Source organism: Cucurbita pepo, chromosome LG05 (assembly GCF_002806865.2).
Source record: "Cucurbita pepo subsp. pepo cultivar mu-cu-16 chromosome LG05, ASM280686v2, whole genome shotgun sequence".
Taxonomy (NCBI): domain Eukaryota; kingdom Viridiplantae; phylum Streptophyta; class Magnoliopsida; order Cucurbitales; family Cucurbitaceae; genus Cucurbita; species Cucurbita pepo.
In genome coordinates this window covers 6,779,182-6,804,660 of record NC_036642.1, presented here as the reverse complement: position 1 = coordinate 6,804,660, position 25,479 = coordinate 6,779,182, and the positions used below count along the sequence as shown (strand labels likewise).

At 37.1% G+C, this 25,479-nt stretch overlaps 3 protein-coding genes across 3 annotated transcripts; 1 reads left to right on the top strand and 2 right to left on the bottom strand.

The window, feature by feature from the left end:
• Positions 1-703: 703 nt before the first annotated feature.
• On the bottom strand, positions 704-4,052 carry LOC111796221 (DEAD-box ATP-dependent RNA helicase 36). Its single transcript, XM_023678977.1, has 6 exons — positions 3,315-4,052; positions 2,868-3,190; positions 2,588-2,791; positions 2,427-2,508; positions 1,934-2,032; positions 704-1,150 (listed from the first exon to the last, which is right to left on the bottom strand). The coding sequence occupies exons 1-6, from the start codon at positions 3,924-3,926 to the stop codon at positions 977-979; spliced, it is 1,494 nt and encodes a 497-aa protein (XP_023534745.1). The 5' UTR covers positions 3,927-4,052; the 3' UTR covers positions 704-976.
• A 2,318-nt stretch (positions 4,053-6,370) lies between these two features.
• LOC111795331 (ATP-dependent zinc metalloprotease FTSH 12, chloroplastic) lies at positions 6,371-19,636 on the bottom strand. Its single transcript, XM_023677683.1, has 19 exons — positions 18,929-19,636; positions 17,911-18,095; positions 15,537-15,763; positions 14,987-15,258; positions 14,492-14,569; positions 14,167-14,409; positions 13,932-14,072; positions 13,643-13,810; positions 12,683-12,795; positions 11,285-11,501; positions 10,543-10,614; positions 9,610-9,729; positions 9,369-9,485; positions 9,103-9,279; positions 8,792-8,911; positions 8,603-8,677; positions 7,975-8,082; positions 7,528-7,608; positions 6,371-6,783 (listed from the first exon to the last, which is right to left on the bottom strand). The coding sequence occupies exons 1-19, from the start codon at positions 19,340-19,342 to the stop codon at positions 6,706-6,708; spliced, it is 3,006 nt and encodes a 1,001-aa protein (XP_023533451.1). The 5' UTR covers positions 19,343-19,636; the 3' UTR covers positions 6,371-6,705.
• Positions 19,637-21,008: 1,372 nt separating this feature from the next.
• On the top strand, positions 21,009-25,180 carry LOC111794773 (phosphoglycerate kinase, chloroplastic). The gene is made up of 6 exons (XM_023676911.1): positions 21,009-21,622; positions 22,911-22,988; positions 23,099-23,359; positions 23,609-23,926; positions 24,129-24,287; positions 24,722-25,180. The coding sequence occupies exons 1-6, from the start codon at positions 21,191-21,193 to the stop codon at positions 24,929-24,931; spliced, it is 1,458 nt and encodes a 485-aa protein (XP_023532679.1). The 5' UTR covers positions 21,009-21,190; the 3' UTR covers positions 24,932-25,180.
• The last annotated feature ends 299 nt before the right edge of the window (positions 25,181-25,479 follow it).

Below are 25,479 nucleotides of genomic sequence, written 5' to 3'. Positions count from 1 at the left end.
TAAAACTCTCCTTTTCACTTCCTTTTTTGCTACTACAATGTGTGATTTTGACAATGATATGGAAAATTTTTGCATCTTCTATCAAGTTAAAAACGTGTTTTTAATACCAATATAAATTATGACTCATTCGAAGTTTTCTTGTTTGCTCTTTTGCCATGGATATGGTTTCAGTGTTTAATTTGTCTATTTTTTATTTTAATTTCTGTACATTTTAGTTTGATATTTCTAACTATTTTTTTATATCTTAATTATATTTTTCACTGTGAAATCTATTATATGCTTCTCTTAATTATATTTTTCACTGTGATTTTCAAATTTTACAAGTTTAAAGGTTTAAACTTCAAATAATAGACCCATGAAAGTATACAGAGACGAGAACTATTTGCTCATTTTATATTTTCCTCATGATGCTTCGTTTTCTTTCTTTACGGTTTTCATGAAAATTTGATCGTATAGTCGAGATGAGAGAAAGTTCGTGGAGATTCCTCTCTAGGTTCTTCTTGCTGCCATTAGAAGTTGGAACTTGATATTTTCTAAACACATTTACTTCGATTTTATACTCTATTTTGATTCTCTTATTTCTTTTTTGAAAGATAGCCATTACATTTTATTAAAACGTCACCAATTTGTATAAAAATGAACATATTTAAAAGTACAAGGATCTAATTGACCAAAAGTTGAAAAAGTATAAAAGGCTAAGATAGCATTTAAATACATAATAATATAGCAAACGAGCTTCGATCAATTGAATTGGTCGTTGTGACATTAGTAAAACCATTTCGACCAAGACAATATTCGGTATTACACTAGAAATATGCTCACCTTCTAAAAGAGAAAAAAGAAACAAACATGAACTAGGTTATATATAAAAAAAAATCTGCTAAAGACCCAAAAGAAATGAAGCCACTAGGCAATAATAATAATCACAGATGTATTAAGTTAGTGAAATATCAAAATTTTGATGTGGTACAGATTCTCATACAGCTCCCAACTCCTTGGAAGCTTTCTCTCTTCTTCTCTTTCTGCTCCTTTTCTTTAACAATCCTTTCTCTGCCAATGTTTTAAATTTCTGTTTCTTTCGTTCTTTCACTTTCTCCTCAAATCCATCATCCACCATCTTCATTGCTGCCACACGTCTTGCCTTGTATACCTGTGTACAAACGTTGCAAACATGAGTTCAACTCCCTCAAATTCACTTCTGGTATGCCAGACAAGAAATGCTAAACTCCCTCAATGTTGAGAAGTTTGTGTAATTTTAGAGCCTATGAGCTACTGAAACAGTGTCCCATCGTACCGACATGGCGGTATCTCTACTGTTTGGTATAGATTTACTGGCATTTGAGCTGAAAAATGACTGATACAACTAAAGAGATGAGAAAATTCATAGGCTCTAGACGGAAACAAGTATCTAGGCTGAGCTTTTTACAGCAAATAATTGTTCCTATAGGTCATAACACTACAAAAACTATACTATGCCTGTGAGATCCCACATCGGTTAGAAGGGAGAACGAAACATTCTTTATAAAGGTGTGGAAATCTCTCCCTAATAGACGCGTTTTAAAAACTTTGAGGAGAAGTCCGACAGAGACAGCCCAAAGAGGACAATAATTGCTAGCGGTGGGCTTGGGCCGTTACAATACCTCTAGAGTGATTCCCCCAAGAACATGTGTTTTCATACACAGAGTGACTATAACAAAGCAATTCACTAGGAAGCTCCATGATGTACTAATTAGAGTGCAGGAATCTCGTTTTTCCTCAGTAGCATGAACTCGACTTGTGAAGTCTACATGTTTTATTTCCACTTTTTAAAGGAAAACGTCCGCATTCAGAAGTTAACCACTCAGATGAGATGAGTTGTGAAGTTCAATTGGCAAACAGCATATAATACACTGAAAAAATCAATCATATTAGGGGGGAAAAGGCCAAAGCATACCTTTGTAACATTCTCAAGCACCTCATTCTCCTTGCATTCGAAAATCTCCAATTTCTTTCCTAGATTGGCCTCTATTTCATGAATAAGCTCCACATCATTCTGTATACGAGATCGACATTCATCGAAGGTAAGAAAAACAAGAAAATCCAACGAAAAAAACACTTGCTTGGAGCGACGAAAACAAAAACATTAGCAATATACTACTTTCCTACATGTATATACCATCGAGATTATGAAATTGTAGTTACGAATCCGCTTTACCATCACAACTTTCTATAAAGAATAGCCCTTGTGAATTGGAGAAGGTTGAATTATAGAAGCAATAGCAAGGACAACTACTATGTTAATGTATATAATACAAGCTTAAGCAAACTTACTATTCACTCCATATATCAAAAAAACAAGTCTATAGAGAAATTCCTGAACATTCGATGCGGAGTTCGCGTCCAAGAAACAAATCGAGTTAAAAAGTTATCAATCACTTAACACTCACCTGGGTAATAAAGCTCACAGCCAATCCATGTCGACCTGCTCTTGCAGTACGTCCCACTCGGTGAACATAATCTCTTGGAAACCTGAGTCAAAATGTTGTTATATTAACATCACCAGCATTCTTGAAACATTTCTACTTAACCACACGAAATCAATTACCACCTTGGAATATCGTAATTTATAACAAGATCAACCGTTGGAATGTCCAAACCCCGACTAGCTACATCGGTTGCAAGCAAAACAGGAGCTTGTCCCGATTTGAATCGATAAAGCGCAGAAAGCCTCTCAGACTGTGACTTGAATGAATGCAACGCCGCCACATCTTGATCAAGTTCTTCAAGTAACAAACCTAAATGGTGACAGCTTCTGCATATAGTTTAAGAAAAGAGTAAGCAATGAGAGAGACAAGGAACAATGAGAGGTGAAAACCCAAAAAACATACTTGCAAGTGTGCACAAATATGATAGCTGATCGAATACCCATGTCTTTCATTTTAGACATAATGTGGAGTAGATACACATCCTTCACATTCTTCGGTATGAATACATATTGCTGCTTAAGCATATCAACTGTCTTGAACCCTTCATATGCCTCATAAAAGTATGCTTTGTTTGCAGAAAGCTCAAGGAGTGTTTCAAGATCTTTTGTCATTGTTGCAGAGAACAATAGAGTTTGACGATTTCGTGGCAAGCATTTGAAGATAACTTTCAATTCCTCTTCAAATCCAACATCCAATACTCTATCAGCTTCATCCAAAACTAGGAACTGGTGTATAAAAAGATCAATAAGATATCAAGAACACAGCCAGATTGGTATATATTTGCCTGAGAATTTCATGTTCTTGAAAGCTATGAGAACATGAACAATAAGAACAAGACAAGCAACGAACCTTAGTCTTGGAGAAGACGGCAGGGATATCAGGATTCTCCTCCAGCAATACCTTAACCCTCCCCGGCGTTGCAATTACAATGTGAGGTCTCTTCAGCAAACTCTGCGTCTGGTTCAACATATCCATGCCTCCGACAACCACAGAGCACCGCAAATTCAAGGAGGAACCGAGTGCCCTAAACTGCTCGGCCAATTGATAAGCCAATTCCCTAGTGGGAGTGACGACCAACGCGAAGACGCCGAAAGGTGTTTCCGAAAGCTGTTGAAGAATCGGCAAGGCAAACGCCGCAGTCTTCCCGCTTCCAGTTTGAGCAAGACCTAGTACGTCGAGGCCAGCCAGAATCTTCGGGATGCAGTGGGTTTGAACCGCCGTTGGCTTCTTCATAGCCAATTCCTTGCAGGTCTGGACGATCCATTCCGATAAGCCGAGGTCGGCAAATGTAACGTTCGTGGATTTAGTGGTGAGTTCTGTGGATTTCTCAACCTGAATAGGCGCCTTCTCGGCGGTATTATCGACGGCGGCGGTGGGGTTTTTTTGTGAAGGTTTATGGGTTTTCCGATGGGATTTTGAAAAAAGTGGGAAATTCTCGTCGACTGTTACTTCTTGATCCATGAAATCAGAGATGATGAACAACAATTCAAAGGGTTTCCAGGTTTGAACAATCGCAGCAAGAATTTGATTGCTTCACGGCCAATTGTTGAACTAGGGCGCAGTCTATCGCTCTCGCCACAAAGTCGTTCCAAGGTTCGAATTTTAAATTTTTATTTTTTATTTATTTTTATTTTTCTTTTTGATAAAAGTTTGGAATTTTTTTTAATTATTTCTCCTAAGATTCTCAAATTCTATTAATTATTACTCTAAATTTAAATCAGTATTATAATTTTAACCCAATAAATATTCAAGCTAATTTGCCTATTAATTTTAACAAAAAAAAAATAATAATAATATAAGAATTGACTAATTTCAATTAAATTAAATTTGAAACAATGCACAAATTAATCATTAAATAAATTTATCAAAATTAATAAAATTTAAAGATATATTTTATAATTCATTGAAGGGTTAAAATTGTTCCACTTTTAATTTTTTTTTTACTTAAACTTTTAGAAGCTAATTTTATGTTTTTAGTCGTCAATTTTTTTTATTTATTTTTAAATTAGTGTTTAATAATTTTTTTAATTAGCTTTACATCGATATATATATTGTTGGCTTTTTGGCCTTGATCTCACTTCAATTAGTTTCAATCAATTAATTGATGTTTTGATGATAACAAACCTACTTTTTAATTATTAATTATTTTCAGTATTTTGAACTGTCCACAGTATAAGGTCGGGAATAACAATTTCAACGACTTTTCAATTACTCAAATTAGAGCTAAAACGAAGAAAGTACAGTCGAGACAACATACCCGACGTGATGATGTGGCAGCAAAATCAAAATGATGGGCAAATCAAAATATATCAAAGTATGACATTTATGATTTTGGGAGAGTAACAAATGGTGGAGTTTTTCTTATTACTATATTTTTAAATAAAGTTATTTTTACAAAATATAAATTTGAATCTAACCGTTACTCACATCGATTTTTATTATTACTATATTATATTATTATATTATTATATTTTAAAATTTTGGTGGTTACTCACATAGTTTTTATTATTATTATATTATTATATTTATAATAAATTTTGAATTTCATTTGACCGTTACTCACATAACTTTTTATTATTATTATATTATATTACTATTATATTAAAATTTTGAAATAAATGAATTTAGAAAATTTTCTTATTTATTTACTTTTAATCTCCACCTTCCATTATTCCTAACACAATCCAATGGTCAATATTCAATCCTACATTTTGCCACTTTTCTCCTCTATATAAACTCATCTTCCCCACATTTTAAAATACACAACTTACATACATTCTTCAATCCTCATTTGTTCAAAGTCTCCATTGTTTGTTGCTCTCTCCAAGCTTACAAGTTTATTTCTTTTCATCTTATTCTTGAGAGGGATTATTATTGTATTGTGAGGAAATAGTTGTGAGTATCCCAAATTGTAAATCTACTCTTTGAGAGAGTTGTGGTGTGTTATTATCAAACTCAAATACTTGTATCGGTTTGATCCTGCGCCGTGGAAAGGATTGAGTTTGCTCTTGAACTCGTAAAAAGAGCGGTGTAGCGGTTTGGCTCAGATCCGTGGAAAGAGTCGAGAAAGTTCTTTATTCAAATTCCCAAGAGGCGCTTGGGGAGTGGAGTAGGTCGAGTTTGACCGAACCACTATAAAACTACGGTGTCATTTTCTCTGACTCTTTTCTATTTAATTTCAAAATTATTATTGTGATTTATTGCATGTTCTACTTGATTATTGTTTTGACTTGAATTACTTTGTTATAGTAATTATCATCTTTTACTTATTTGTAAAAAGTTTCATCATTAGAAAAATTAATCACGTTTAAACACTTTTATCGTTAAAACCCTATTCACCCCCCCCTCTAGGGTTGCCATACCGATCCAACATATAGAATCACGACTCTCCACAATGGTATGATATTGTCCACTTTGAGTATAAGTTCTCATGACTTTGTTTTGATCTTCCCAAAAGCCTCAAACCAATGGAGATAGTATTCCTTACTTATACCCATGATCTTCCACTAAATTAACGACCGTGGGACTCAAATCTCAATAATCCTTGACAATCCTCCCTTTGAACAAATCTCAATAATCCTTGACAATCCTCCCTTTGAACAGAGTACACTATACGCGTCCCCCAAGGTTTATGGAGCTCTCAAATAGCCTCTTCTTAGTCGAACAAAGTATACCCTTTGTTCGACACTTTAGTCACTTTTGACTACACCTTCGAAGCTCACAATTCTTTTTTCGATATTTGAGGATTCTATTGTCATGGCTAAGTTTAGAGTATGACTTTGATACTATGTTAAAAATCGAATCACGATTCTCCACAATGGTATGATATTGTCTATATATATATATATAATTAAGAGGTAAAATAAAGTTACAAAATTAGAGGAATGATCAATTGAAAATTTCCATAAATGGCACCAATCAAGATGGCAGAGATTATATTTCATGAAACACGTTTGATTGCACTAATGGCAGGCATCTTACACATTAGAACAGTTAAATATATAAAGAATACAACACAAAGATGTCATTCTCATGGCTAAGCATTGATGCTTCAGCCAACAATACTCAAGGAGCTTCACAATTGGTTCGATCTTACTGCGCCGAGGGTGGGGGCAAGGGCGAGGGCGAGGGCGAGGGCGATGCGCCAACCAGTTATTTTAGACTGAATAAACCAGGGGCCTCGGCTTAGCTCCTCCTTGGCTCTTGATTGCATCCAGCATCGTCAAACCAGTGAGCCCGTTCAACATCTGTGCAGCGGTGCGGGGTATATGTCTAGAGGTTGGTATCGCAGTTTATCCTTATGAGGCAGTGCTCCCTCCTACACAAATATCCAACTCAAACTTTACTTAACCCTTATGTTTAGCATCATTTCTTGATTTTGATTGCAAAAATGATACCCAAATGAAAGTGAGTATAAAGGGAAAGCAGAGGACTTGGGCAAAAGACCACAACAGAAATGAATATCAGTATGTTTTTTTGTTTTTTCTATTGTTTCTTATTCTTTTGCTTTGATGGTGCCCTAAACCTCATACCAGAGAGAATTAGAGTGTGAATTGATCAAGACCGGTGATAAATTGTAATAGTCAAGCTCACTGCTAGTAGATATTGTCATCTTTGGGCTTTCCTTTCTGGGCTTCTCCTCGAAGTTTTAAAACGCGTTTACTAGGGAGAAACACCCTTATAAAGAATGTTTCATTCTCTCCAATTAACGTGGGATCTCACAATCCACCCCTTTCAAGGCCCAGCGTCCTCACTAGCACTCGTTCCTCTCTCCAATCGATGTGGGATCTCACAATCCACCCCCTTTGGTATCAAGCATCCTCGCTGCTGGCACACCACCCAGTGTCTGAGCTCTGATATCATTTGTAACAGCTCAAACCCACCGCGAACAGATATTGTCCTCTTTGGGCTTTCTCTCCAGGTTTTAAAACGTGTTTGCTAGGAAGAGATTTTCACACTCTTATAAAGAATGCTTCGTTCTCTTCCCCAATTGACGTGGGATCTCATGTGAAGGAAAAGTAGGCTCTCTCCACATTTAGTTAATAGAAACAGGAAGACTTACCGCATCCAAGTCTATTTGGAATGGCTTGATGAAGTCCTCGAACATGGCTGGTGACAGACCCTTCATTTTCTCTTCAACTTCCTACAAGAAGGAGCGAACAAAGGGATGATAAGGTATATCCAACTTGTGATACCATGAAAACTCAATCAGATAAAAATGGGTTCAGTTCAAAACTCAAAAAGTGAACAGATGAAAATAAAAGCTCCCAGCTTGGTACCAACACTAAACAATAATGATTAAACTAAACTTTTTGTATTTAGCTCCACAGTTTAATTGAAACTAGTAGCCTTTTCATCTAATCATCTTTAGTAATCAGGGGTCCATTAATCTGGATTTATACATATCGGTACACGTGTGTGCCTGGAAGACGATGTGTGTTTCTTTTGTGGGAGGTTAAGGGGAACTAATAGCACTACAGATGGAGGCAAGCAAAGTAGATATTAATACCAATCCAGTTATTCTAGACTTTTCCAGCAGTTCCTCAGTAAGCATCTCAAGTATGTGCCTGTTTTCCCTCAGACCATTCATCGCCAATTCCTCTGTCTCTTCAATATACTGCAGAAAAAGTACTCATAGTTTCAGAAAATATAGATCTTTCAAATATCAAATGATGAACTCTGAAGAACGATCACGGGTTTTCTTTTTCTATCTATATTTAACGAGTCAAGGGTTAATTTTATACCAAGGAACTTGTAACATACTTCTACTTCAGACAGACTGTTAAGTATACTGTGATTTAGACAGAGTATTGGCTACATCGACCGTATATTGCATAGTACACGGGTTTGTTTCTGATTTGGAGGTCATGGTGGAAATCCATGGTTATGTATGCACCCAACCCATACTTTTCTCTGTATGATCTCCTTCTTATCAATACTAACAATCATATAAATTCCTAAAACGTTATGGATATAAGCCTTCCAATCACTTTTTGCTATAAATATTTGCATGTTAGCAAGATATTCAAATATATTGTATTTTCATCTACTATTTTAATGCTAGCTACAAGTTAAATTGATGCAATGATGTGAATCATGTCATGCATATAGACTCGATTTGAAGCGACGAGAAATACCCTTGCCAGCTCCCGGGAAAACAGCTCAGACAATTCGGGCGTCATGTTGGCCGGAATCACTTGTGGATCGTCCCACTGACACAAGAACGGGGCAAAGATAAGCCAGTTAATTGAGGAGGATACATAATCAAAAGTGAATAGTATTGAGGTTATTTTGTCATCACTTTACTCACTAGAGAAAAATATTACCCTGTATCTTATCAATTCTCCATCTGGATTATCGGGTCGATCCACCATCCCAATATTCTTGGTTAAAGCAGCCAGCCCAAGTCTTGAATTCTGAGGGCTGATTACCATCTCCCGAGCAATCTGAAAACACAAGTAATTGAAGAAGATTAGTTTTAGATAAAAAAAAATTATACATTATTTCCTTGCCTGCCATTTGAATGAAGATAACTTAAGTACTTCACACCAAAGCAAAAAAGCCCAGCTTCCTACCTTTTATGACAAGTTTAAAATAACTCGAGTGTAAGAAAATAATTGTAAGTTTAAGGGCCGACCTTCGTTATTTTCTCTAGATCATCCTTTCCTCCGTCGGTTATGTCATTACCAAATATGAGACGTTCGGCGCAGCGCCCTCCGTGAGCTACCACCATTTGCATTTTCATGTAACCAAAGGTGGTGTAACCTTGGTCGACCATATCTTCTCGAGGGAAGAAAACGGTAATTGCTGTTTCCTAATATTAAAAGAAAACCGGGTTAATAGATAATCTTTCCAACTAAACTAAGTGGCAGCGAAATTCAATTTCTACGCTAGAAATTATACCTTGCCCCCTGGTAAAAGCTGAGAAAAGGCGTGCCAATCAAAACGAGGGAACAAGTGAGCTAATAGTATATGACCAGCTTCATGTACAGCCAGCAGTCTCCTTTTCTCAATAGACACCTATTGCGCAGTGACCGAAAAGTAATATTATCAATACCAACGATGATAAGACTATGAACAGNCCCCCCCCCCCCCCCCCACACACACACACACGTAAAAGAGAGAGAGAGATAGGGATTTATACTCTTTCTTCACTTCTCTGTTGCTCTTCTTCGGTGAGAAGTACACCCATACCCTCAAGCAACTGTTTATCTAGAACATCAACAATGTCTTGCTGGTTGATTTTGGAGTGTCCCTTCCTCACCTAGTATTATCGAGACGAAATTAAACATCAGAAGTGAAAAGTATACATAGTATATACCAAGAAGTGAGAAATGTTAATACACAAATAATAATAAAATAAAATACTTTGTGACAACTTTCAAAACAACTGCAAGATACTTGTGTGAGTGTTCGTACACTTAAAGAGGAAAGGAAAAAAAAACTTAAATCGAGGAACCTAAAAACACAAGGTGTTGCAACGACCAAAACGATTCCACGTATTCATATGATCTCTGAGAGGCCAATTTGGCAACCATCGAGACGTTTACAATAGTCAAACAGATTTCATACATCGGGGAATAGAAGATGAGTAAAAACAAAATCCGACACTTCATCGAGACGTTTTCTGACACTACAGATAACACACACCTTTCTTTCTTTCTTTCTTTCTTTTTTTCTTTTTTTTTTTTTTTTTTGACAAAACTTTCTTTTTTACATTGATTAGAAGGGATTTTTGTATTTAGTCTGGGAGCCCGACCGAGGATGTTTTATCTCTCTCTCTAAATATAAGATCTTTTTTTTAAAAAAAAAAAAAATAAGAACATAGAAAAAAAATGCTTGTCAAAAGAATTATGACGTATGTGGTTCATCTATTCTAAAAATTCTTAATTTCATCCTTCGTAATTTATGTTTTCCCTCAAACTTTTGTTCTTGATGTGTGGTGTATTAATCGGATAAAGAAAGAACCGTTCCAGGTATTAGGTGTTATCCAATTACAGAAATATGCTTCAAAACCAGAGAAGCTTTCTTTCTGCTCAAAAAGGATGTTATTCGAGAGACAAAATTAAAAGCGTACCGACATTATTGCTGCCTCATTGACAAGATTCTGTATATCTGCTCCAGAAAAACCAACTGTACGGAAGACAAGCTGTTGAGTAAAAGACAGTGGAGATGATAAGTGAAAATCCAAAGTAATTAGATCCTTGAAGAGAAAAATAACATGAAGTATCGAGACACAAAAAAAGCAACTAAAGAAATCAACTGAACAATACTACTCGGATTGAAGATCATTGTTATTCTTCCTTCTAAAATCATGAACGTCTGAATAGTAAAAGTATACGACACCCTCTTTAAAGTAGTATAAAAGTTTACAGCCCCTGAAAAACAGATGCTTTTCCATGTCTAGTAACAATGCTAACAAAATATGTTCTAAAAAAAGATGTATCGAAATCATATCTTAATGTTCTTATTTCCTCTTCAATAATTGTTTTACTTCTTCTCCATCACCTTTCCAAAATAGTGCAAAAATTCAAAGTTTGATGAATTCTAATCTTATTCAGCTTATAGAAACAGGTTAAATATTTAAAGAAACTTCGAGTGAGGCGATGTTGAATTTTCCAGGAGATGTAATAAGAACATAGAACGGACTAAACTAAAAATGATAATTCAAATGGAAGAAATGAGAATCTTTACAGAACTACATGTAAATTTTACCTACAAAAATTGACTACAAATTTTCTCATTTAGTGCATTGGAAACATAGATAGACAAGTCAAGAGGATGCAAAGCAGTCTGTAAAAAGAAGACACAAAGTTTACCTTCCCAAAATCAACGTCCTCTGCAAGTGGCTTTCCAGCACTGTGCACACCAAATATTTTCACTCTCTGTTTTGCATCTGGTAACCCTATGTACAAACGACGATCAATGCGTCCAGGTCGAACAAATTCAAGGTCTAACTCATCTGGCCTATTAGTAGCACAGATGAATATCACAGCTTGTCTAAGTGAGAACCGATCAACACCAGTTTTTTCCTTCCTAATTATAACCAGACAATAGTAAAACTAATCAATGAAAGAAGGAAATGTTAAAAATGCTTTCAAACCCTAAGTTTGTGATATGAACCACAGCATGCAATATAAACTTCAAGGAAAATGTGAAGAAAATGTTATTCAACTCGTCACATGATATTACAATTCATGTCACATTAAAGAAGAATCAAGCTTCATTTATTCTTGGATGGTTACAAATTTTTGTGGATGATAATCTAGAGTTATAGTGTTTTTTTAATGTATTTTTAAGGTTTTTATTTACTTTAAGGTTACATTTACCTGGTGGCTAATTATGGTCATAAAGTATGAAGGTTACGACTCTTGAAATGCCACATGGAAGGTCAAGAGATTGAAAGCAAAGGGCTAAGTTTTTTTGCAATTCTATGTACTTTAGATTGCATGTTTAGAATAATTCAAGTTTGACCTGATCAATTTTGATCAATTTTGTTTGTGGAGTGATTTGAATCTCAAACAAGTGTTCTTGCCTTGAAATATTCGATCAACAAGGTACTCCAGAACTTACTTTCCTTTGAGTGATTTCTTATTATTTTGAGGTTCTTGGATATTTAGATCTAAAATTCTTATTATTCAATAAGGTTGTTAAATCAAAATTTCAAGAGTTGGAATCATGAAATCAAATTGATTCAGGAGTTTTTGCATTTGTGAACTAAGGATTTGCATCTCTCGCGCTACAAGGGTTCTTAGATTCAACTAGCTAGGATTTCCATATTAGTTCGTATGACTGAATTCCCATTCCCATCTGATATCAATTGGACTAAACTATACAGAACTTAATACTCAGAGCATAAAAGGAAAACAACCTAGAGGCCACGGTACACCATAGAAAACTTCTTATAATGTTTTGACCCTTTGAGCTCTCCTCAAGTTGGCACACAACAAAAAACATATACAAGAACACCTTCCATTGTAGGTTGAACTAGACCCAAACCTTAGCAAGGTAGTGAAATCACCTAACTTACTAGTTGTGTTATGCTAGTGTTATGGTCACTCGTTTATGCTACCATAGTCATAGCCATTTTGGTCATCCGATATGCTCATCGTTTTATTATGCAATCCTAAGTTGGCAAAACTGAAAGATAAGTCAAACGGCCTCAGAAGTACTCTGAAAAATATATCCATATTCTAGCATTTAATTGAAACACTAACTCGCCATCAAGTTGCGAAATAAAAGCCTCAAAGGTTCCCCTTCTTCTTGGATCATTCCTTGCATGCCTTCCAGCAATAGCGTCAATTTCATCCACAAAAACAAACGATGGAGCCTGCGCATAGGACAGCAAAGAGTAACAATTTTCTTCCATAATAAGCTCTTCCATAATAAGCCACAGTTATGATTACAATACAGAAAATCACAAAGAAATGTCAAATAGCCTTTTATAGATAACAATTTTAACTTTTCATACTCAAGAACCTTCAGACATTTCTTTGTTAACAGGGTTGTTGCAAGCACACTCAAACTAATTTTCAAAGCATCAGCATTTACAATCAACTCAATTTTTTCCTAGTCAATGAACAAAACATTATTTGACGCTTGTCAAGAGGTTGAAGAAAAAACATAGTGCAGGAAGTGTTAAAAACAGGAAAATAAGCCCTAATTTAAGGAATGCACTTAGAAACTGCAGAATAAAAAACCAAAATGGATATAAGATAATCTTGCATATTGGATGTTGGCCCAAGATACTTCAGGGTTTTCTTTTTTTAATGAGAATTCAAGCCTAAAATGAAAGGAAATATTAGGGCATAAAAAAGAACCATCCCCATAAAAACAATCCCATTAGCTACAAGAAAGGTCTCTAGAAGAAAGAACTCTAATCTAAAAGGATCAAATCTAACTGAAATTACAAAATGCTCTAGTAATTCACTTCAAAAGGAAGGGACATTTTATTTTAAACATGAATACATATTATTCGACTCATGAAAGGACTTGCATGTTAGAGGGAGAAAAAGAGAGAAATTTGAAGTAAATTGGTTCAGAGGGAGAGAGATAGTAAATTAGTTTGAAAGGAATAGGCCCATTGAGAAGTTTTCAAAAGGAACCAATATTTTCTCAACCATGAATCATGAAATAATAATATAATAAACACAAACGTTTTCAAGTAACATGCTTACATTTCTTCTTGCAATAGAAAACATCTCATTGATCCTTGCTACACCACTTTTTTCACTATCTGTGAACTCTGCCCCTGATGCAAACACAAACGGCAACCCACTTTTCCTGGCAAGTGTCCTTGCAAAAAGTGTCTTCCCCGTACCAGGCGGCCCAGAAAGGAGAACACCCTGTTTTTTTCCAAAAACTAAGAAGTCAATATCATCTCTTCAGATTCAGAGAACAGGGCAACAGAACAACCCATGCTTCACCTGTATGGAAAAAGGAAAAGAAGGAAATGGAAAGGTTTACCCGCACAAACTGCACCCCTTTTTCATAGTACTGCATAGGATTTTGCATATAAATCATCAACTCATCAAGAAGATCCCAGACATCACCACCCAAAATTACTTCCTTGAGAATTGATGTTGTTTCACCAACATTCTCCGCTGGCTGGCCAAGTAAAAATTACCTTGGTTGAAACATTAGACAAGGAAAACAAAGAATACATGAAGTGCAAACAAAAAGAAAACAACCTAAACTTTACCAGGATAAAGTTTTCTGCATGCGCCAAGTCAAAAATTTGGTTGTATTTTTTATAAAGAAAACGCTTAGAAGTAATACTTAGAAGCAAAACAGACTCTCTAATAACCAATAGGATCAGTATTCCAGGCAGCAATGCAATCAGAACTTTGAGAAAATAGTGGATTTGACGCTTCTGAAGGAGATCAACTTCAGCTCCAGAACTGGTGATAGCCTCAAACAAGTGAGGATCAAGGGGAATATCAACCTATCCAAAGTAAGAACAATAAACAAAATTAAAACTTGGGGAAACAGCACATGGCACTATAGCGGTCAAGCAATAAACTTACAGTATATTCTAATGGAAAACCATCTTTCATTGTCACGTACAATCTTTTCAAGTCCTCCGTGAAGACAACAGCAGCAACCTGTTCCAAGACAATCCACGGCATCAGAGTAAACCAGCTAAATATAAGATTAAGTAGAATAACCTTGTGTAGAGCCCAAAAAAGAATTTTTGTTTGAGAGAACAATAGAATGAACTCGTTTGTGCTATTACTAACATTAAGACTTCATTCTGTTGCAAATGCAACTGATATATTGGTTACTGATGCTCAATCTTGTTCTGCTTCCATATAAATTGTTGTGAAAGAGAAATGCAGTATGTTAATAAATAAGCAACTTTTTAATCAGAATTTATATTCTTTCTATGCTTACATAAAAAATAAAAAAAAAGCACACGAAGTAAAAGCAACTGAACACTAAGAACCCAGAAAAAAATGCATTTAAAAGTTGTCAGACACCAATAAGTCAGATCGCCAAGATAGGAAAACATATAATTGTACCTCAGAGCAATCAAGTTTGTCAAGAAAGTATGTGTAAGGAAGTTTAGGTCGATAACGCCACCATCTCTTAGATATCCAAAGTGCCCTTGTTCCTTGCGAATCTGTTTTTTTTTCTACCACATCCTTACGAAGACTCTTTTCAACCTCTTTCATGTCAAATTCAAGAACATATTTAGCACGGAGAGAATCCATAGCCTCAGCTAACTTCTCTTTCCTAATGATTTCCTTCCACATCTGTAGCCTTTCGCGCCAAGTTCCAGTATCTTCTTGTCCTGCACTAGTTCAATTAAGTATAGAAGTTTTGGGCTTCTAAGAATAAAAAAATTGAGTGTATCATGAGACAGATAGATTTTTAAATAAAATATAGCTTAATTTTGTATAGCTTTTTAGCTGGGATAGGGTCTAGATTTACAGTGTTCTACTAGAGTGCTTGACAACCAACCTGTACAAAAGATTCAGTATTACGGCTGCTCATCCTCTAGAAGAACACAAATCGATTCAAATCAAACAAGTTTTCGAACCAAAACAAGTGATATCGATAAACCATTACCTGATATCCCCAACTGTTCCTTTATCTTCTCCTTTTCATCACCCTTAAATGTTTCATCACTGTCAATAACTTTCTTAACATTATCTTGTATAAGCTCCGAATCATCATCCCATGCATCTTCTCCAACGTAAGAAGAATCTTGAACAAGGGTCCCATCAGTTCCTTCAATAAATTTCTTTATTTTCAGACCTTTGGGCGTAGTTCTCCTCCATAAACCTTTCTTAAACCTGCACATTTCAGTAAAAAGGCCAATTGTTACTTGCAAGGTAATGGATTTAGCTGAGAACAAACAAAATGAATCACTATCAATTCCAGCACTTCTAATCAAAGATGGTCGTCTTCAATCTGTAAATTTCTGAAAGATTCCCAATAAATTTAAAAGAGGAAATATTTCACTGACATTACAGAAGTATTGTGTCAATTTACTCTTCCTATGCTACAGAACAAAGAATGTGAAAATGTCTCAAGCTAGGTTGACTACTATTAGATTTCAAAATCCCCCCTTGGCATTGTGTTACCCCACCTTTACAGACTTTCTCATTATAAAGAGGTCGTGATTAAAGAGGTTTGAAACACCAACAGCAGCTTTTGGAACCCTTAGACTTGGGAGGAATTTGAAAGATGAAGACGCTTTGGAGTGGGCCAATCTTAGCCTTGACCTTGCGCTGATTGTTCTCTCACAAACAGAAGACACATGAAGATGACTTCTTAATCCAAGTGGCCACTTCTCTACCAAGTCTCTATTATCCGGGTGACTCCATGAACTTTTTGGGGACATTTTTGGCTATACCCAAATAAGATCAAATTTTTTCTATGGGAAATGTCTCATAGAGCCATCAGCACCAAAGATGTCCTCCAAAGGTGTATGCCTTTCTTGGCCATTTCCCCAGGGTGGAGTTCTTTGTGTAAGGTGGATGATACTAGACCACATATTCATACATTGTCTCTGATACGAAATAAGGTGTCTTAATCATGCCACAAAGATTTCATGGTGAATGACAAGATCCATATATGTTGTTTAGATTTAAGGAGGCTTTATTGTATTTTTTAAGTTTTAGAGAATTGTCTTTAAGATTATAAGTTACAATTAGCAAGTGACCATTATGGTATTGATGGTCATGAAAGTTACAACCTTTCAATTAACCATAGGGTACCAAAGGTTTATTTTCAAGATTATAATAGTCATTCATGTTGTTGCTTTTAAGTATGAAGATTTTGGATATTATAATGAAAGTTAGCATATTATGCTTCTTAAGCCATGACCTTGTTCATTTGCATTTCTTGTGTTTAGATTTGCATGCTAAAGTCATTCAAGTAGTCTTGATCAAGCTATCTTGTGGAGTGATTCGAATCACGAGTTTAGAAATGAGTTTTCTTTACTCTTAATCTTGATCATCAAGATAATCCATTCCAAAACTTTCCTGTGGGTTGATTCCTTATCATTTTTTAGGTTCTTGGATAATTTAGATCTAAAAGTCTTGTTCTTCAACAAGGTTGTTAGATCAAATCCCAAGTGTTTCATAACAGTCCGTTTGCTTGGAAGTTTTGGACCAGTATTTTTAGTTCATTCAGTTGGTATTTGGCTATTCCTAGAGATGTGAAGGACCTTCTCAACACTGTTTTGTTGGGTCACCCTTTAAGAATGCTAAGGTTTTGTTGTGGATGCACATCACCCGAGCCTTCTTTGGGTTTCTTGGAAGTAAAGAAACCAAAGAGTTTCTTGGAAAAAGATCACCCCTAGGGTTCTTCCATCTTGTTATTTATTATTATGTTATACCTTGATGTAAAATCTAATCATTGCTTTCTACAATTATGCGTCCCTATTAATCAATTGGGAATGCTTTTTGTCATCATCATGGATTATCCACCCTTTCTGTAAATTTCATACATTTATGAACTATAAAAATAAAAATAATAATACACTAGATTTCAAATATATATATATCTTCATTTATTGAAGCTTGAAAACAAGCTCCTTGCTGAAGGAGAGGATGAAAAAAGGCAAAGAGATCATTACTCGATACTGATATTGATCTATATACCCAGAGACAATATCTTTAACTTAACTTCTTTTTTCACCCTTTAACTAACATGATCTAATGTATTTTGTATTTACATGCACGTTGATGAATCCTAGGCTTCATTATAAATGAATCATGCAGCACCAATTACAGTTCTAATATTCTGTCTTCATCAGATAACCGTGAAGCTCATACACTTCTGCATGCATATGGTGCAACTTTGGCTTTGTTATATAACAAATAGGCAGCAGAGAGTCAACAATATTCAGAATTTGATGTGCCACATGAAAGTATAGGTATGTTTGTTACTTGATATAAGGTTTGGCAGTTGGAAAATATAAACTGAAACTCACTTTCTAATATTAGAAGGAGATGGCTCAGGAATCAATGCCTCCATATAAGCCTCCGTTAGCTGTTTTCTTTCGCGGTCTACAAAAGGTGCTCGAACTACCATATGAATTCTTTGACAATAACTAATTATAGCAAAAGCAAAGAGAAACAAGGCACCAACTCGTTTTGGCTCCCAGTTCTTGAGATCCTGAAATCATAGAAGAAGAAGACAACAGCATTGTCTAGCTTATTCAAAAAGAATGGCAGATGCATAGAAATTGAGGAAATCTATAGCGAATAATTTTAAATTTCAATCGCCTGAGCATTTTCCATAATCAAAATGTGAAGTTCTCTTTCAATTGATGTAACTTCATTACCTACTCGATAGCAAAATGTTCGTAGATAACATCGTTTTAGCAGATAAAATTGCTTTAAACAATAAAAAAAAAAATGGAACTTAATAGTTCACCGTACAAATGGAAAAGAAAGAACAGCTGCTTTCTTTCTTCACAAACAATAAGGAAGTTTCAAACAATTACTAAACTGACTCAGAACTTGCTGAAATCATCTTGCACTATTCTTTTAGTCAGCTTAATTGAGGAATTGTCCATACGTAAAATCATAATTATTGATACAGACCTTTTCCACATCATTCACGTAAAGAGAGAATCTTTTGTTACAATAGAAGTAGAAGTGACNCCTTTTCCACATAATCCACATAAAAAGGGAATCTTTTGTTACAATAGAAGCAGAAGTGATGTGGATTATTCAAGAATCGAAGTCGAGTTGCTTTATAAAAAGAAGATATCAATGAACTTCTATGAAATGGTTTCACGAGATTATCCCAATTGTCATGATCATGGGATATCATTCAGAAATAGGAATCCGTGTTATCAAAGAATTTCCTATGATTATTTCTCGTATGGAATGAGTCAATCATCCACCCTAACGTCCTTACGAATTACGAACCAGACCCACAAGATAATATTTCACGAAGAGTTTCTTTAAAACAAAGAAGATTAGATTAAATTGAAAGATTACCTTCCAACGCTCCCAACTGTTCCAGTTTACAAACTCCGGCCATTTTTCAGTCTTAAACCTCTCCAGTTCAGCTCCTATATTATCTAGCCGTTCATTAGCCTTCCCAAAAATCTCAGCCAACTTCACATCAGTATTTTTCAAATCAAACCCAGTTTCCTTTCTCAAAGACTCGCCAAAAGTCAACCAGAACCTCTCGGAGCCGCGACGAACTGACCTACTGAAACTTCCCCAAGGAGACCCGTCACCTCCATTACCATCAGCGGATCCTAGAACTCGAAATTTCGTCCTCTGGCGGGAGTACTTAGCCCGGCGCCAGGCTGGTATAGTGAAAAGAATGCCATTTCGAGACCCTTGGACGAACGAAGTCGACGGAGAGACAAGCTTGTTCGGTCTGAAACGGGTTGAAACATCCATATTCGAAGAAATTGAGTTCGGATATTGGAAGATAAGCTGAAAATTGAAATGGAATTGGTTTTTAAAGGTTCCTCAGGGTTTAAGCGAGGGGTTTATACGATGAACTACAATGCACAGTGATGAAGCTAAAGCTCCATCTCTTCACTGTTCAATCCCGAAAATCGATAAATAGGAGAAGCTACAGAACTGTCATGGTTCTCTTGCCGTTTGCGCCGTCGTTTCCAAGTGATTTCTTGCCGGCAGGATAGCTTTGCGCTGCGTAATCTGATTGTAATTCCAGTAAATCGACCGGACCCGCCGATATGCGTCTGGATTATCTGGGTTGGATTTGGATTTGGATGCAGTGCCTTAATGGGCCGGTTAAATTGGGCCGATTACATTGGGCCGATTAAATTGGGCCAAGCTCCTGACGGTTTCTTAGAATCAGGCCCAAGTTGGGCCCGAATGACGATCCGCGAAGAGTGTATATATATTTCTTTTAATATTATTAATTAAACAAAAACAATGTTTTTCTTGTTTATTAAAAATGAAAAATATTGATTTTTTTTAAATTGAAAAATATTTAAAATTTTAATTGGAAATATGAAAACAAGAGAATTTATGAAAATAGAGTTCGATTTTGAATATAGTAGCTTAACGACGACCTCCCTTAACGCCAAATCTCTTGCACGTGTAGATAATCAGTGCTAATCGAGCACATTGTTATACAACTACTATCACATCCTTATAAGCATATAACTTTCAAAACCGTTGTAGTCGTTGATAAGAGAAACAACTGTATTGATCTATAGGTACGAGGATATGGAATGCACCCATCTTTTGTTGCATCATTTGTAGAAGTTTAGTCATGGGACCCAACGAGATCGACCGGTTCATTTTATGAGATTTAGCCATATGTAACGTCGTAAGGAAGGGGGTGTTTGTGGGTTAGATTGGGTCAAGTTGAGAACTTGACCCAATTTAATTGTTCGGAATATAAAAAATTTGAGTCCAAACAACTTTTATTAAATAATGAATAAAACTATAAATTTATTGGATTTGATTCTATTGGGTTGTTCGTATCATTTTTTCAAAATTTTGTTTTTAATAACATTAAAATTTTAGTTCCTAAAATTAGTTTTGAAAAATTATCTTTCAAATAGTTAAAAATTATTTTTATAATTGATTTCGTTCAACTATCCGAAACCTTGGTAGAGTTTTCATTTATTTGAACTCAATCCAACCTAAATAACGTCATAACCCAACCAAAATCGCACTGATTGGGTTAGGTTAATAAAAAAAATTGGGTTATCGAGTTTTTTGAACATCGAAAGTCAAACTTTCCTTAAGAATATCTCAATCTTTTTTACTCCAATAATTTAATTACAATATTAGACGAAGAATTGATAAAAAATTGATCAAGAACAGCGAGACGTTGACCAGAATGCTCGCATGGATTAAGTCTAAGAGAATATATTCAAACGCATCGACTTTTCATCCAACATTTTAATGATTATTTATACTCTGAAGTTAACGCATTATATCTCGAGCTAAATTGGTGCTAGTTGCTATCAACATAAACAATGGAATTAGAACCTATGACTCAATATTGGCGTGGTCAAATTTTTTGAACACATGAACCTAGTTCGTGCCATGGATCGTTAACCTCATCCCAACGATAAGAGTATTGAGTGATCGAAGCCACAAATTGATTATAGCCCATTCGTTTTCACTGTTCTTCTTGTTCATATCTCCCATTCAATCTCTCCCTCCCTTCACAAATCATCGTCGTCCTCCCATTTCATCCTCATAAAAGGCGCCCCCAGATCGCCAAATCGCCCTGTTCTCCATTTCTGCTCTGCTTCATCCATGGCTTCTGCAGCTTCCCGCACCACTTTCCATCTTCTTCCCACAAAATCCTCTTACACTTCTTCAACCCGCTCTGCCCTTCTTCAATTTTCGCCCACCGCCGCTTCCTCTAACTCAATTCGCCTTCGCGCCGCTGCAACTCAGCGCTTAGGTTTCGCTGCCGCAGACCCACTTTTCTCCCTCCATGTGGCTTCCAAGATTCGGTCGTTTAGGGGCAAGGCCTCGAGGGGTGTGGTGTCCATGGCTAAGAAGAGTGTTGGGGATTTGACTGCGGCTGACTTGAAGGGGAAGAAAGTGTTCGTGAGGGCTGATTTGAATGTGCCGTTGGATGATAATCAGAATATTACTGATGATACTAGGATCAGAGCTGCTATCCCTACGATCAAGTATTTGACTGATAATGGAGCTAAAGTGCTTTTATCCAGCCATCTGGTGAGTGTGCTTTTGGAACTTCTAAATTATGCTTTTACTTTTGCTGTATCTGTGAATTGATTCATGAATCTGGAAGATGGTAGATATTGAGCTGTTTGAGGTGATTGATGGGTTGGTGATTTCTTTGATTTCCAAGTGACATTCTCTTGATTAATAGAATTTGTAGTGAAGAGAGGTTAAGGGATGTTAAATGTGTTCTTGATTAGCCATCCTTGGAAACTTGAGAACTGTGAGACCGGGAGAAGAACGAAACACTCTTCATAAGGGTGTAGTGTGATGTCCCACATTGGTTGGGGAGGAGAACAAAACACCCTTTATAAGGGTGTGGAAACCTTCCCCTAGCAGACGCGTTTTAAAGCCTTGAGAGGAAGTCCGAAAGGGAAAGCCCAAAGAGGACAATATTTGCTAGCGGTGGACCTGGGTCGTTACAAATGGTATCAGAGCCAGACATCGGACGATGTGCCAGCCTTCTCGCTGTTCCCCGAAGGGGAATAGACACGAGACGGTGTGCCAGTAAGGACGCTGGGCCTCAAAGGAGGGTGGATTTGGTGGCGATTGGAGAAAGGAACGAGTGTCAGCGAGGACGCTGGACCCCGAAGGGGGGTGGATTATGATGTCCCACGTTGGTTGGGTAGGAGAACAAAACCCCCTTTATAAGGGTGTGGAAACCTTCCCCTAGCAGACATGTTTTAAAGCCTTGAGGGGAAGCCCGAAAGGGAACACCCAAAGAGGACAATATCTGTTAGCGGTGGGCCTAGGTCGTTACATGTAGAAACCTCTCCCTAGCAGACGCGTTTTAAAAACCTTGAAGGGAAGTCCAAATAGGACAATATCGGCTAGCGGTGGGCTTGAGCTGTTATAAATGATATTAGAACCAAACACCGAACGATGTGTCAGCAAGGAGGTTGAGCTCCGTAGGGGGGTGGACATGAGGCGGTGTGCTAACAAGGATGCTGGACTCCGAAGGGGGTGGATTGTGAGATCCTACATCGGTTGGAGAGGAGAACGAAACACCCTTTATAAGGGTCGCTGGGCCTCGAAGAGGGGCGGGGGGTGGATTGTGATATCCCCACATCGGTTGAAGAGGAGAATGAAACACCCTTTATCTGCTAGCGGACGTGTTTTAAAAATCTTGAGGGGAAGCCCAAAAGGGAAAGCTGAAAGGTAACAAAGCTAGGGCTTGTTACAACCTGAGTTCAAATGGTTCCTTCTATTGATATAGTGTTTAAAGTCCACTGTTTATGCTGCAGCAGCTTGTAAATATGTCGTTAACTAAGAAAATTTTCAGGGACGACCAAAAGGTGTGACTCCAAAATACAGCTTGGCACCTCTTGTGCCTAGGCTGTCTGAACTCCTTGGCATTGAGGTACCTTTTTCTTCCTCATGATCTGAAAGAAGGGTTTCTCTCCTGTATTTTGTTTTCAATTATTGCCTCCAGGTGATCTCTGAGCATTTCTGTGTGTCATATCCCATCAGGTTGTGAAGGCTGATGACTGCATTGGTCCCGAGGTCGAAAAATTGGTCGCTTCCCTGCCCGAGGGTGGAGTTCTTCTCCTCGAAAATGTTCGATTCTACAAGGAAGAAGAGAAAAATGAGCCAGAGTTTGCAAAGAAGCTGGCTTCTCTAGCTGATCTTTATGTGAACGATGCATTTGGAACTGCCCACAGAGCTCATGCTTCAACTGAGGGAGTCACCAAGTTTTTGAAGCCATCCGTGGCTGGTTTCCTCTTGCAAAAGGTTGGATTCTTTGCTCAACCTTATATCTACTTGTTACGTGCGAAAATGTTTTATATTACTACACATTATTCGTTTTTCGTTTTTCGTTTTTCGTTTTCAACGTTCTTGAACTATAACTGGTAACTGGCTTCATTTGTTCATAGCCTCCAAACTTCAGTTCTTTATCCCAAATAATGATTGGCCTGATGTTCATCATGTTATTCTTTTCCGATGTCGAACGATCTTTAACTCTGCAAGTAATTGCTTTAGGAACTCGACTATCTAGTGGGGGCCGTGTCAAGCCCAAAGAGACCATTTGCTGCTATTGTTGGTGGTTCAAAGGTCTCGTCGAAGATCGGAGTGATCGAGTCACTTCTAGAAAAGTGTGACATCCTACTTCTTGGTGGTGGAATGATATTTACATTTTACAAGGCACAGGGACTTTCCGTTGGCTCGTCTCTGGTCGAAGAGGATAAGCTAGATTTAGCAACCACGCTCCTCGCGAAGGCCAAGGCGAAAGGAGTATCGCTTCTACTACCAACCGATGTCGTCATTGCAGACAAGTTTGCTCCCGACGCAAACAGCAAGGTTTGTTTGTAAAATCTTGGCTCTTAGATCTATTTCTCAGACCTGCAGTGCTATAGAAACACAAGTTTCTGAACTTTTGTTGATTGATTCAAATCATTGCTTTAACGGAATTACCAGTTTTTCGATGATTTCACACTTTTTTAGAAACTTTACGAATGCGTTACGGATCGGAGAAATAAAGAACGTACGTTTTGCATTGCAGATCGTCCCTGCATCTGCCATCCCTGATGGATGGATGGGACTCGACATTGGACCAGATTCTGTAAAGACATTCAATGATGCGTTGGACACTACCCAAACTATCATCTGGAATGGACCGATGGGAGTGTTCGAGTTCGACAAGTTTGCAGTCGGAACGGAGGTAAGAAAAAACTTCTCCATGGCCATAAAATTTCACTTTACATTCATTTTCATACTTGGAAAACGATATACCTGTTAGAAATTACGAACTTCCACAATGGTATGATGTTGTCCACTTTGAGCGTAAACTCTCGTGGTTTTGCTTTTGGTTTCCCCGAAAGGCCTCGTACCAATAGAGATAGTGTTCCTTACTTATAAACCCACGATCATCCCGGGACTCCTCCCAACAATACCAACCTTTATATATTTGTTATAATGCTGAAACTCTTCGAGATCTTGAATACCAGTGGTACTCCAAGGTGCTCAATTTGTTTGGTTCATCAAAGTATGTCATGATAGAAACATAAAAACCGATGTAGTTCAACGTGTGCACCGTACATATAGCAGTCGTGTTTATGTGGTCTGTATCAGTTCGACAAATGCACTTGGTTGCAGGCGATCGCTAAGAAACTCGCGGAGCTCAGTGGAAAGGGGGTGACAACCATCATCGGCGGTGGAGACTCGGTTGCAGCTGTGGAGAAGGTAGGAGTTGCGAGCGTCATGAGTCACATTTCAACTGGGGGTGGTGCTAGTTTGGAGTTGTTGGAAGGCAAAGAACTTCCCGGCGTCCTTGCTCTTGACGAGGCCGTACCCGTTGCCGTGTAGGTGATCGGTATGGATTATTCGATTACATTCTTTTCGCCTCCCATCTCAATTGAATGCTTAAATTGCAATGTTAACAGAGAAATATGTTGTTGTAGAGAAGATGAGTTTTTGTAGTTTAAGTGGTAACTTCAACTGCTGCTCCCTTTCTGTCTCTGCATTTGAATTCCTCTTTGGCTGCTGGAACAGACTATAGGGATAACCACTGTTTTAAAAGTTGTAATAAATTTGTGCATGAACGTCCATTTTCCACTCTGATGTTTCCAATTTTCTCGCTCCGAGATAGTCGAGCTACTAGAAATACTTAGGAATCCGTTCAAGTATAAGAGTGGAGAGATTCAAACCTTTAACTTCTTCGTCAAGATTCGAGAGTATATACTTAGGAATCCGTTCAAGTATAGGGGTGGAGGGATTCAAACCTTTAACTTCTTCGTCAAGACACGAGAGTATATATTTAGGAATCCGTTCAAGTATAGGGGTGGAGGGATTCAAACCTTTAACTTCTTCGTCAAGACTCGAGAGTATATACTTAGGAATCCGTTCAAGTATAG